We start from the raw sequence: 13,732 nt of genomic DNA on the forward strand, positions 1-13,732 counted from the left end.
CTTTATTATGCATGATATAAGTTGAAGAACACATGATCATTTTCAATCTGTTACATACTGCCAAATATCAGCAAGTTAAATTTGTGCTACCATATAAAGGTCTACAGGGAATGCCTTATGTGGACAATAATCAGCTTTAAAATGTGTCTAAAAACAAGGATTAAGCTCATTTCATTTAACATAATATGCCCCACATTTATCCTAGTCTCTAGAATACAATAAGTGTCCAGTAATTGCATGTTAAATCAAGAAATAAGAATAGGAAGTCTTTGGTTAATCTTGAATCAAATGGATATATACCAAGACTTCTGCAAATATCCAAACTTATGAACACCATGATAACATAATTTTCCCCAATAGAAAAATAGCAGACAATATATCTGGAGATATTAAGAATCTACTGGTGCTCACTTTGGCAGCACATATACTAAAATTGGAATGATACAGAGAAGATTAGCATGGCCCCTGCGCAAGGATAACACACAAATTCGTGAAGCATTCCATATTTAAAAAAAAAAAAAAGAATCTACTGGAAGATAGGTATATATGCCTCCAGCTTTTTTGTGTAGACCATCTCTTTACCTCATGGTCTCTACAGCAGGGATTGCCTCCATCTTATTAGTCCTACATACTTTAAAGCAGAATTCAGACTATGTGCTGTATGTTCAGTCGTTGAGTCATGCCCAACTCCTTATGAGCGCATGGAAGGTAGCCATCCAGGCTCTTGTCCATGAAATTTTTCAGGCAAGAATACTGGAGTGGGTTGCCATTTTCCTCCTCCTGGGCATCTTCCCACCCAGGGATTAAACCTGTCTCTTGCTTCTCCTGCTTTGGCAGGCAGATTCTTTACCACTAGTGCTACCTAGGAAGCCCAATTCAAAGCATATTAAATTGATGTTTCTTCACCTTCACCCGTACATAAGGCAAATGTTTGACTAACAGAAGATTTCACAATTAATAAGAAAATTTTATATGTATTGAATATGAATAATCAACTGAAGACTGTCATTATAACATAAATCTTGAAGAAATCATCTGAGTTTAGGGATGATAAGGAAACTAAAGAGTTAGTATTTGATTTTTCCATAGCTTCCCTATGGAAATTCTAAATCTCAGTACAGAATCTGTTCCTTTGACACTGTTGCTTTGATGAAAGTGTTTAATAGAAGTCACTTTAATTTTTAATATGGTTAGTGTACACTAGAAATATTTACTAATGCACAGTGTGCACAATTAAATATTAATACTGATATTTTTGATGTTGAGCATCTCAACTATATATGATTTAAGATATATATCTTAAATATATATGTTAATATGAATACATATAATAACAGTAAAATTCTCACCTTTAAAATAGTATATGCCAGCTTTTAAAATATGTTTTCAAAAATAAAAAAACACATGTATTATACACATATTCTGTATCCTTTTGACCCTTAAATTCCAGATTTATTTTTAAAATATTTTATCACATTATAAATTTAAATTCTATTACACCCTATAAATAAGCTCCCTGTAACAAACCAAGTCTAAAATAACAGTATAAACATCCTAAGATCAAGTCAGAGAACAAAAGAATTGTGATCACTTACTCTAAGAAATATTGTGGAGAGTACTGTTTGCTTTGCTTTGTTTTGTTTCCCCCTCAAGGTCAAAATCATTTGCTATAGTAGAAAATATTTTTTAAAAAGCAAGAAATGTTGCATAAATCCACTGAGGAGGAAAAATGCTCTTCCCATCAGGATTGTAGTTATTAAGTGGTTATTGAATGCCCTTGTATACAAGGCAAATTGGATGCTTCAGATGCAATGTAGTTCTTTCATTCTCTCTGTTCACTTATTGTCATCCTGCCAAGCATATATGGACAATAAGTCAGTATACAATTGAGCCATTGAGAGTTACATGTGAAAAAATATTTTTAAATAAACTAGCCCAATTGGAAATGAGCAAATTAAAGGTCAATTAATGGCTTAATAAACATAAAACTCAATACTTAAAATAGTCTATTAATCCCAAAGGCCATGAGAACCAGTTGCTTTATTATGTGAATGATGAATTTCAAAATAAAAGTGAACTTCAATGTAAGAACAAAGAAGGAAAAATTAATTGTTTTATTGTTTTTAATTCAATGCAAGTACTTATTTGAAAATTTTAATTTTGTTGTTATCCAACTTATTTTGTAGTTTATCTGAATTCGTATCTCATGTTTATCTGAATTAATATCTCAGGTCTAAAAATCTTTTCCTTCCCTTATGAGTAATAGTGTTTTTACTCCAACCAAATAAACGATTCAGAACCACATTATCTTTGATTTCAACAATGATAAATATAAAAATACACTGGAAAAGTATAGTGGTTGTGAGAGTTTTAATACTATTCTTTTGGTCTGTGATGAATCAAAGAAAAATAAGGATGTCAATCATCTGAATAATATAAATAGTAAAATGTTATAAATGTTATCTAGAAAAACTATATGTACAGAGAATTCTTATTTTCAATAGCCCATGGTGTATTTATATAAATTAATAATGTACAGGGTTTCAAAGTAAGCCTCAATAAATTCAAGCAAGCAGACATTGCATGGTTATTATCCCAATAAATTCAAGATAGATGATGTCATTTAAGGTTATTATCTAATCACAATGCAGTTAAAACTAGAAATTAATAATAAAATAACAGAAAAAATATAACCATTTGAGAATTTAAGAGTTTCCTCCCAAGCAAATATTGGGTTAAGTAGAAAATAAAATATATAAATAACTATTTAGAAACTAAGAACTTTTAATCTCAAAAATTTATGAAATTGGACCAAACACCCTCTGAATATCTGTTAACACAGATGACTAAGAAAGGATGAAAGAACATGACATAGAACTTAATTTGGGAAATTAGAACTAGAACAATAAAACAAAGGGAACATAAATAAAGAGAAATTAATGTAGCAGATAATATTAGTGTAGTAGGTGGTTCTTAGGAAAAAAATCAATAAAACATACAAACTTTAGTATTATCAGCAGGATCATAAGATGATGCCAATGACTCCACAAGCTTGGGTTCAGTTTATTAATGGTGTTATTTAATCTATTTTTGTTTAATACATTTATTATTTATTTTTTAATTTCAAATTTACCTACTAATTTCTTTATTTGGCTCATCAGTCTAAACCCTTGCTGCCTCCTCTGTGTTGTCTAGGCATGCTTCTCAGCTCAGTTTTTCTCTATCAGTTTTGTTTGTCTTTCTTTTCTTTTTCACACTAATTCTATTTATTTCCATTATGTACAAACTTAAAGAAAAAACACTAAAATTTTTCTTGGGGTAGCGTAGTTTATCTAGAGTAGATGAGCTGGCCTGAGTCCACTGCCTGTGGTTTGTTTTTTCTAACATTCACATGTCACTTTATCTGATGTCAGTATAATCTAAAGTTGGGGCAAGTTTCCCTCACTAGTGTGAGAATCAGGGTCTATCCCAGGGGTCAGCCAGGGTGTGGCTTACCAGGCTTCTTTTGAAAAATGTTGTTTTGGGGACCTATTTAAACCATATATGAATACTAAATTTAAAAATCTAATTTGTAATCATGTCCCATTCCTGAAATGCTCCTTCTGGATCCCAAATATTAAACTGCTTCATTTTGAAAAATGATACATACTTACATTAAAATATCTCTTTGGGCCTCTTTTTCCAGCCTGGGCTCATTTTTCAAGTTCTACATCATTGCTTATCATGAGCTACATCTGTAATTCATCATCTATGATTCTAGTTTAGGTTTTTTCAGAAGACAAAGATTATAAGAAACTTTATAAAGCAATCTGAATTTAGCATTGTTCCAGAAATTTATATCCCATATACTACAATGGTGTGGTTAGTCATCCAAAGCCAGACATTCTATCTAGAGTGCAAAGTCAAGTGGACCTTAAGAAGCACTGTCGTTAATAAAACGAGTGGATGCGATGAAATTCCAGCAGAGCTATTCAGATCCCTAAAGGATGATGTCATCAAGGTTTTGCATTCATTATGTCAGCAAATCTGGAAGACCCAGCAGTGGCCACAGGACTGGAAAAAGTCAATCCTCATCACTCATCACCCATGCTAGTAAGGACATACTTAAAATCTTGCATGCTAGGTGTCAGCATTATGGGAACCAAGAACTTCCAGATGTCCAAGCTGGGTTTTAAAAAGGAAGAGGAACTAGAGATCAAATTGCCAGCATTTGCTAGATTATAGAGAAAGCAAGGGAATTTCAGAAAAAACATTTCTCTCTCTCTTTCGTCAACTATGCTGAAGCCTTTAACTGTGGATCATGACAGACTGTGGAAAGCTCTTAGAGAGATGGGAATACCAGACCATCTTACTTGTCTCCTGAGAAACCTGTATTTGGGCCAAGAAGCTATAGTTAGAACCTTGTATAAAACACTGATTGGCTCACATCTGAGAAAGGTGTACGACAGGGCTGCCTGCTGTTACCCTGTTTGTTTAACTTATACGTTGGGCACATCATGAGAAATGCCAGGCTGGATGAGTAACAAGCTGGAATCAAGACAGATGGGAGAAACATCAACAACCTCAGATATAGGGCTGATACCACTCTAATGGCAGAAAGTGAAGACGAACTAAAGAGACTCATGAGGAGTGTGAAGGAGGAGAGTGAAAAACTGGCTTAAGACTAAATATTAGAAAAACTAAGATCATGGGATCCACCCCCATTACTTCATGGCAAATAAAAGGGGAAAATGTGTAAGTAGTAACAGATTTCCTCTTTCTTGGGCTCCAAAACCACTGTGTATGGTGACTGCAGCCATGAAATCAGAAGATGATTGCTTCTTGGCAGGAAAGTGATGACAAACCTAGACGTTGTGTTGAAAAGCAGAGACATTACTCTGCTGACAAAGATCCATATGGTTAGGGCTATGGTCTTCCCAGTGGTCATGTACAGTTGTGAGAGCTGGACTGTAAAGAAGGCAAAATGCCAAATAATTAATGCTTTCACACTGTGGTGCTGGAGAAGACTCCTGAATGTCCTGTGGACAGCAAGGAGGCCAAACCAGTCAATCTTAAGGGAAATCAACCCTAAATATTCACTGGGAAGACTGATGCTGAAGCTGAAATCCAGTATTTTGTCATCTGATGCGAACAGTTGAGGCATTGGAAAAGTCCCTAGTGCAGGGAAGGATTGATGGCAGAAGGTGAAAAGGGCATCAGAGGATGAGATGGCTGAATGGCATCACCAATGCAACGAACATGAACTTGGGCAAACTCCAGGAGATGGTGAGGGACAGGGAGGCCTGACATGCTGCAGTCCATAGGGTCACAAAGAGTCGGACATGACTGGGCAACTGAGCAACAGTATACCCTTTTTCAGTTCAGTTCAGTCACCAGTTGTGTCCGACTCTTTGTGATTCCATGAACTGCAGTATGCCAGGCCTCCCTGTCCACCACCAACTCCCGGAGTCCACCCAAACCCATGTTCATTGAGTCGGTGATGCCATCCAACCATCTCATCCTCTGTTGTCCCCTTCTCCTCCTGCCCTCAATCTCTCAGCATCAGGGTCTTTTCAAATGACTCAGCTCTTTGTGTCAGGTAGCCAAAATATTGGAGTTCCAGCTTCAACATCAGTCCTTCCAATGAACACCCAGGACTGATCTCCTTTAGGATGGACTGGTTGGATCTCCTTGCAGTCCAAGAGACTCTCAAGAGTCTTTTCCAACACCACAGTTCAAAAGCATCAATTCTTTGGTGCTCAACTTTCTTTATAGTCCAACTCTCACATTCATGCATGACCACTGGAAAAACTATAGCCTTGACTAGATGGGCCTTTGTTGGCAAAGTAATGTCTCTGCTTTTTAATATGCTGTCTAGGTTGGTCATAACTTTCCTTCCAAGGAGTAAGCGTCTTTTAATTTCATGGCTGCAATCACCATCTGCAATGATTTTGGAGCCCAGAAAAATAAAGTCAGCCACTGTTTCCACTGTTTCCCCATCTATTTGCCATGAAGTGATGGGACTAGATGCCATGATCTTAGTTTTCTGAATGTTGAGCTTTAAGCCAACTTTTTCACTCTCCTCTTTCACTTTCATCAAGAGGCTCTCTAGTTCTTCACTTTCTACCATAAGGGTGGTGTCATCTGCATATCTGAGGTTATGATATTTCTCCTGTCAATCTTGATTCCAGCTTGTGCTTCCTCCAGCCCAGTGCTTCTCATGATGTACCTTTTTAAAAATAACCTATTCACACCTAATTTTACAACAAGCTATGTTTTAATTTGTTTTTTAATTGGAAGAAAATTACTTTACAATGTTGTTGGTTTCTGCCATACAACAATGTGAATCAGCCATAATTATACACAGATCCCTCCTTCTTGAACCTCCCTCCTTACCCCCATCCCACCACTGTAGGTCATCACAGAGCACCAGGTTGGGCTCCCTGTGTTACATAGCAACTTCAACAAGCTTTTCTTTATGTGTTTGTATACATTTGAGGGATGTGCCTTTATTAATTTTATGCAGTGATTTCAATTTAGTTTTTATGAATAATCAGTAACTCATTTTATCAAATTATGCAAGAGTAAATTCCATAATTATAATACATTAATTTACAATAGTACAGCTTGATTTGAAAACAAACAGAGTATTTTTGATAAGCATACAGCTCACCAGGTGGAAGCAGAGATGTACTACAGTGTAGGCAACTGTAGAAAATAGCATATTACTGAGAAAATAGCATACTACTGGTGTCGGTCACTGTGTTTTACAGCGAAAATGCCACGCATTGTTAGTTTGGTAAGTCAATTAGCATGGAAGTGGGCTAGATAAAAAGCAGTCTGTGCCCAAAGAGTTGTGCAGATAAAAGGTGAGGATAGAGTAATTATTATTCGTCCAAAATGATAGGCAAAAACCACTATGTTACTAAAATCCAGAGAACATTAAGGAAGTTCACCATGACTAAAATACAGCTTCTGTGAAAGACAGATCTGGGAAATTTGGTTGGAAAGCCAAGCTGGAGACAGAAACTTCATTTGGTAGTAATATCTGAAGCAGAGGCACTCATTCGTTCACCAAATATTTATTGGGTAATTAGCATAATTCAGGCCTTTGTGGTTCACAGGGGTCTAATATTAGGCAAGGCTAGAATAAATGGTGAATTTATTATTTATAGCTGTCCAAAAAGAAGTGACAAGAGTGAATAGAGCATTCCTAGGAATCAGGAAGATGAAACTGAGAGCAGAGTATTTCAAAGGTAAAATTAAATTTGACTTTGCTGTCAATATTTGAAATAAATTAGAGTAAGCAAGATGATTTTGAGTCTAGGATGATTTTGAAATATGCTGAAAGATATTTCAAACAGAATCGGGCACTTAGTTTAAAAAGTACATTTAAGAGAGGAAAAAGAAGTCATGCCTTTAATTGGGATATGTTGAGTTTCAGTGACACTAGACATACTTCTGCTTTCCTGCCATAGTCCAAACAAACCATTGGATATACTTATATTGCTTAAATTGTGTTTGGAAATTAATTTATAAACATCTAAAGGATCACTTGTGTAAACCTGGGAACTTTCTAAGAGCACATCTTCCATTGTAGTACCAATAATGGGCATTTAATAATCTTTTATATCCTTTTAAAATTTCTCCCAGATTGATTCCAAACTGTATGCATTAAAGGGGAAATATACCTTGAAGTATAATAACTGGTAATATAAAACTTGATTTTAAAACAAGAGTAGCTAATTTTTAAGAATATTCTTAAGAATGTTGTTGTTCAGTCACTTAGTTGTGTCCAGCTCTTTGCAACCCCATGGAACTGCAGCATGCCAGGCTTCCCTGTTCTTCACTAACTCCCAGTTTACTCAAACTCACGTCCATTGAGTCAGTGATGCCATCCAACCAACTCATCCTCTGTGGCCCGCTTCTTCTCCTGCCCTCAATTATTCCCAGCGTTAGAGACTTTTCCAATGAATCGGCTCTTTGAATCAGGTGGCCAGAGTATTGAAGCTTCAGCTTCAGCATCAGTCCTTAAAATGAATATTCAGGGTTGATTTCTTTTAGGATTAACTGGTTTGATCTCCTTGCTGTCCAAAGGACACTCAAGAGTCTTCTCCAACACCACAGTTCAAAAGCATCAATCCTTCAGTGCTCAGCCTTCTTTATGGTCCAGCTCTCACCTTTGTACATGACTACTGGAAAACCATAGCTTTGACTAGACAGACATTTGTCTGCAAAGTGATGTCTCTGCTTTTTAATACATTTCCTAGGTTTGTCATAGCTTTTCTTCCAAGGAGCAAGCGTCTTTTAATTTCATGGCTGCAGTCACTCTCTGCAGTGATTTTTGGAGCCCAAGAAAATAAAGTCTGTCACAGTTTCCATTGTTTCCCCATCTATTTGTCATAAATTGATGGGGGACCAGATGCCATTATCTTTGTTTTCTGAATGCTGAATTTTAAGCCAACTTTTTCACTCTTCTGTTTTACCTTCATCAAGAGGCTCTTTAGTTCCTCTTTGCTTTTTGCCATAAGTGTGGTGTCATCTGCATGTCTGAGATTATTGATACTTCTAGTAGCAACCTTGATTCCAGCTTGTGCTTCATTCAGCCCAGCATTTTGCGTGATATATTCTGCATAGAAGTTAAATAAGCAGGGTGACAATATTCAGCCTTGATATACTCCTTTTCCAATTTGGAACCAGTCCATTGTTCCACGGCCTGTTCTCAGTGTTGCCTCTTGACCTGCATACAGATTTCTCAGGAGGAAGGTAAGGTGGTCTGGTAATCCATCTCTTTCAGAATTTTCCACAGTTTGTTGTGATTCACACAGTTAAAGGCTTTAGCATAGTCAATGAAGCAGAAGTTTTTCCAGAATTCCCTTGTTTTTCTATGATCCAACAAATGTTGGCAATTTCATCTCTGGTTCCTCTGCTTTTCCTAATTTCAGCTTATACATCTGAAAGTTTTTGGTTCATATACTGTTGAAGCCTAGCTTGAAGAATTTTGAGCATTACTTTGCTAGCATGTGAGGTGAGCACAATTGTGTGGTAGTTTAAACACTCTTTGGCCATTGCCCTTCTTTGGGATTGGAATGAAAACTGACCTTTTCCAGTCCTATGGCCACTACTGAGTTTTCCATATTTGCTGGCATATTGACTGTAGCACTTTCATAGCATCATCTTTTAGATTTTGAAATAGCTCAGCTGTAATTCCGTCACCTCCACTAGCTTTATTCATCATGATGCTTCCTCAGGCCCGCTTGACTTCACACTCCAGGATGTCTGGCTCTAGGTGAGTGATCATACGATTGTGGTTATCTGGGTCCTTAAGACCTTTTTTTTGTACAGTTCTTCTGTGTCTTCTTGCCACCTCTTCTTAATATCTTCTGCTTCTGTTATGTCCATACCATTCTGTCCTTTATCTTGCCCATCTTAAGAATAAAGATGGATTTACTGGCAACAGCTCTCATCTGAAGAAAGTCTGACCCAGTAAGACCTGGAATAACTATACACTAAGAAAAAAAGTATCAATGTATTTCATCATCATCTAGGCAAGACTTAGCATATTAAATGGCAGAGACATCACTTTGCCAACAAAGGTCTATATAGTCAAAGCTATAGTTTTTCTAGTAGTCATTCTAGTATGAATGTGAGAGTTGGACCATAAAGAAGTCTAAGCTCTGAAGAATTGATGCTTTTTTAATTTGGTGCTGAAGAAGACTCTTTGAGAGTCCCTTGAACTGCAAGGAGATCAAACCAGTCAATCCTAAAGGAAATCAACCCTGAATATTCACTGGTAAGACTGATGCTGAAGCTGAAGCTCCAATACTTTGGCCACCTGATGCTAAGAACTGACTCATTGGAAAAGACCCTGATGCTGGGAAAGATTGAGGGCAGGAGGATAAGGGGACGACAGAGGATGAGATGGTTGGATGGCATCACCAGCTCGATGGACATGAGTTTGAGCAGGCTCCGGGAGTTGGTGATGGACAGGGAAGCCAAGCATGCTGCAGTCCTTGGGATTGCAAAGAGTCAGACACGACTCAGCAACTGAACAATAAGACAGGCAAGACACAACAGAGGAGGATATTTAGTGTGGCAATCAAGGCCTTAAACAAATTTTATATCATTTTAGGTTCACATCTTTTCATCTTAGTACTCACAGTTGCTAATTGAAAAACTGAAGTCTGGGTGACCAATAGTGATATTTAGTAATGGAGACAAAGTTTGATATGGAGTCTGATATTTGGCACTATGTGTGACGGACTATGACAAGCAAGAGCAGGATTTGCCTCAAAATTTTAAAGACTTTTCAAGTAGTTCTTTTAAAAAATTTCTCTGAGTTAAAGTAATATTATACCAAAATGTTTTATTTTTGCTTGTGCTTAAGTTACTATTATGCCATTTGCTTTCTAACAAGTATATAATTCATTTGGAAGAATTATTGTAAACAAAGATTAAACAGGAACTGATGTCCACAACTACCCAAAGGTTAGTTTTTTGCATCTGATGAAATTATTTCCATGAAGATACTGAATATTTATATCATTGTAAAATTCCATTATTGGTTTACATTATGGATAGATGCTTTTGTTTTTGTGTCACTTCAAGATTGAATTGTAGATTCTCTTCATCTGTTAGACTCACCCTCGGGTTTTTCCTATGGATTATTTTCACTTTTAAATGGAGAGAATTATAAGCATGTGAATACACTGTTTCTCTTATTTCAGAAACAGTGTGGTTGCACAGAAGACAGAATGTGGGCACTGGGCTCAGGAATAATTCAAATCTTGATTTTCTCATTTACTGGTTATATGACATTAGGCAAGTTACTTAACCGGTCTAAGCCTTAATTTTATCATCTCTAAAATGATAGCAATTATACTAACTCCTCCTCCCTCAACCTTCCCTTTGGGTGTCTTCTAATTCATAAGACAGTGGTTTGCTTAGTATATATTTTTAATAGCCATTTGTAACTTCAAAATATAGCAGTCTGGTTTCATACACTGCAAATTATGGTGAATGAGTTACCATAGATTATTTTCTTATTTCCTCCTCTTATTCAATCACTCTTTTGCTCTAATCTTAAAAATCTCTTTATTTCACAGAGAATCCAAAACCAGTTCGTAGTTTTCTTGCTAGACTATTTCTTAGTGACCAAATTAAAGTGATTTACTTTTTATGTCCATCTCACGGTCAGAAGCTTAATGAGAGCAGTAGTTCATCTGAAGGTAGCACTGTAGACATTGGAGCACCTGCCGAGGAGCAGCCCGTAGTGGAACCCGAGGAAGCCCTTGAACCTGAAGCCTGTTTCACTGAAGGTAAAAAAATGACCTTGTGTTAATCTTACATTTATAGAGTGCAGTTTTTTTTTCTTTTTTTAAAGCTGTTGATCATCCAAAATGGACAACTCAGAATAGAGTAGTACATTGTAGTCAATCTATTTTAATTACTTCTAATAAGCTAATATATGTAAAATCTCTCATTGTATTTTGGTTATACCTGCCATGTGTAAGGAACCATGAGCATGGAGAAAAGATCATTTAATGTAGTCAGAATGAATGACTAATTTATAATTTTTCAGATATAATGGTGATTTTTGCAAGAAGTCAGCATCTTAAACATTAGTCAAAATTCTCATACACAACATTTGCTTTAAAAATAATTTTTATATTATTATCAAGTGAATTGCAAGCACTTTTTTTTTCATGAGAACATCACTTTCCAATACTTGAGTGGAACAGGAAATAAGCACTGCCCCATTCCTGATCCCTGCACAGTACCTAGTCGAACCTGGTGCAGGATGGACAATAAATCCATACTTATTGCTTTGTTTTCTCCATGATTAGTATTTCCCATGGAAATAAGGGGCTGAATAGTTTTCACAACTTCACATTGCTTTTGCATGTGTTCCTACAACCCTAGGCTTACAGAGTTAGCCCAGCAAGATGGAGATGGCAATAGTCCTGAGAAAATGAATCCAGAACACGCCAGAGGGTATCACTTAGGCAGGAGAAGTTATTTATCTGCTCCTGTTTGAACATTATATTTGCAGGCTGTGTACAAAGATTCAAATGTTGTCAAATCAGTGTGGAAGAAGGGAGAGGAAAACAATGGTGGAATCTGAGAAGAACATGTTTCCGAATAGTTGAACATAACTGGTTTGAGACCTTCATTGTTTTCATGATTCTCCTTAGTAGTGGTGCACTGGTGAGTGAGTATCAAGCAAAAGTGCCGTAATACTAAGTTTTAGAATCACCTAATGCTGATGACTTAGTAATCCTTTCTGTTGCATTCTTTTACTCTCCAATGCATTATTTTTCCTAAACCCTCACTGTATAGCTATTTCCATTTCCATGGAATCAGCTGTTAATCTCTGTTTGATAACCCCAGAACTGTTATCTCTATTCATGTCTTCTTCCTTCAACAGGCATACATCACCATATCCATCCACCCACCCTTGCATCCACTCGTATCTTTCTACCTATCTCCAAGGCATTTTTAGTAACACCACTTCATATCTTCCAGACTATAGACAATGTATAAATACACAGTTCTGCATTTACTTTTATTATGTATTCACACATTTCTAATTAACTAGTTCTTAATTTTCATTTATTATTAAGTAATCCAGAAAACCTGTCCTTCTAATTTATTCATGATAACCAAAGGACATGAGTATTTACTTACTCATATTTTAACAACAAAGTAAGCATGATAATACAGAGTAGTTAAAGAAAGTCCTGTGGTTTGGGTATATATATATTAATATAATTTCTATGTTCTGATGATTTTATTTATGAATTATATTATTATTATCTCTTTACGGACAGTTGGTAAGTCCTTAGGGACCACTTGTCTGTCCCTTTTGAAATGCATCCAGTGTTTTGTTACTCCAAAACCAGAGAATATTGGTAACAATAAATACTGGGCAGTGTGCCTAAGTAATCATTTAAAGATTGGTTTCTCTCTGGATAAAGGTGTTCATTTCATCAGAATCAATTTCTATTTATATAAAAATCATTTACAAAAATGTAAAGTATAGCACATAGATAGCATTTTAGGAAAATGCTGACACAAATAGACTACTTAAGCCATAAAATAGACGTAGACAGACAGACAGACAGAGATGGAAAGATGATACAGTACTTAACTGAAACACAATAACTTAGGTTTATTTAACTTAAAAATGTATAATTCTAACACAGGCCTATATTTTTCTGCATATTTCTCTGATGAAATAAATTTTATCTACATGCTACTTTAGATAACAAATAGTTTTTTTCACCATTTAAATGAATATAGACTTAGATATAAAGTGTCATTGAGGTTCATATTAGAGGAAGAATATATATTATAGTCTAAATGAGAAGGAATTTCATCCTACCATCTTTGTTACACCATATCTTTGCTGATAAACTGTCAACAAAATGAAGGGGACAAATGAACTCAACTCAAGTAAAATTAGGTGATGTATTGATCAATTATAATTTCTGCTTTATGGAAAATATAAGCCTTTTTATTTCTTCAACCTCCTTTCTGTGGAAAAAATAAAGAGGCCAACAAGAGGAGGCAAAAGATATGAAACAAGGAGAATAAAAAACTTCACGTTGGGATACCAGCACCAAGATGTGACATCAGGAACTATTTCCTGAACAAGTCACTTGAATTCCTTAGAGTTATGCTTTTATTTCTTCCTTTTATTTAAATCAATAGAGAGCATAACTTTTCTCCTGATTCATTAAAAGATCTTTGA

The 13,732-nt window shown here is 35.9% G+C and overlaps 1 protein-coding gene and 1 non-coding gene across 5 annotated transcripts in view; both read left to right on the plus strand.

Annotated features, from left to right (window-relative positions):
• The window catches only part of LOC110125212 (sodium channel protein type 1 subunit alpha), a 137,881-nt gene that overhangs the window by 99,757 nt on the left and 24,392 nt on the right, over positions 1-13,732 (plus strand). For 3 of the 4 annotated variants that reach the window (XM_070476106.1, XM_070476108.1, XM_070476109.1), the window contains exons 18-19: positions 11,177-11,297; positions 12,032-12,186. In XM_070476106.1, the coding sequence (XP_070332207.1) occupies positions 11,177-11,297; positions 12,032-12,186 (276 nt within the window). The remainder of the gene's footprint in view (positions 1-11,176; positions 11,298-12,031; positions 12,187-13,732) is intronic. The other variant, XM_070476107.1, reaches the window with a different exon arrangement.
• LOC139038141 (U6 spliceosomal RNA) lies at positions 404-510 on the plus strand. The gene has a single exon (XR_011491084.1). It is a non-coding gene; the product is annotated as a U6 spliceosomal RNA (small nuclear RNA).

The sequence above is a fragment of the Odocoileus virginianus genome, chromosome 13 (genome assembly GCF_023699985.2).
Source record: "Odocoileus virginianus isolate 20LAN1187 ecotype Illinois chromosome 13, Ovbor_1.2, whole genome shotgun sequence".
Taxonomy (NCBI): Eukaryota; Metazoa; Chordata; class Mammalia; order Artiodactyla; family Cervidae; genus Odocoileus; species Odocoileus virginianus.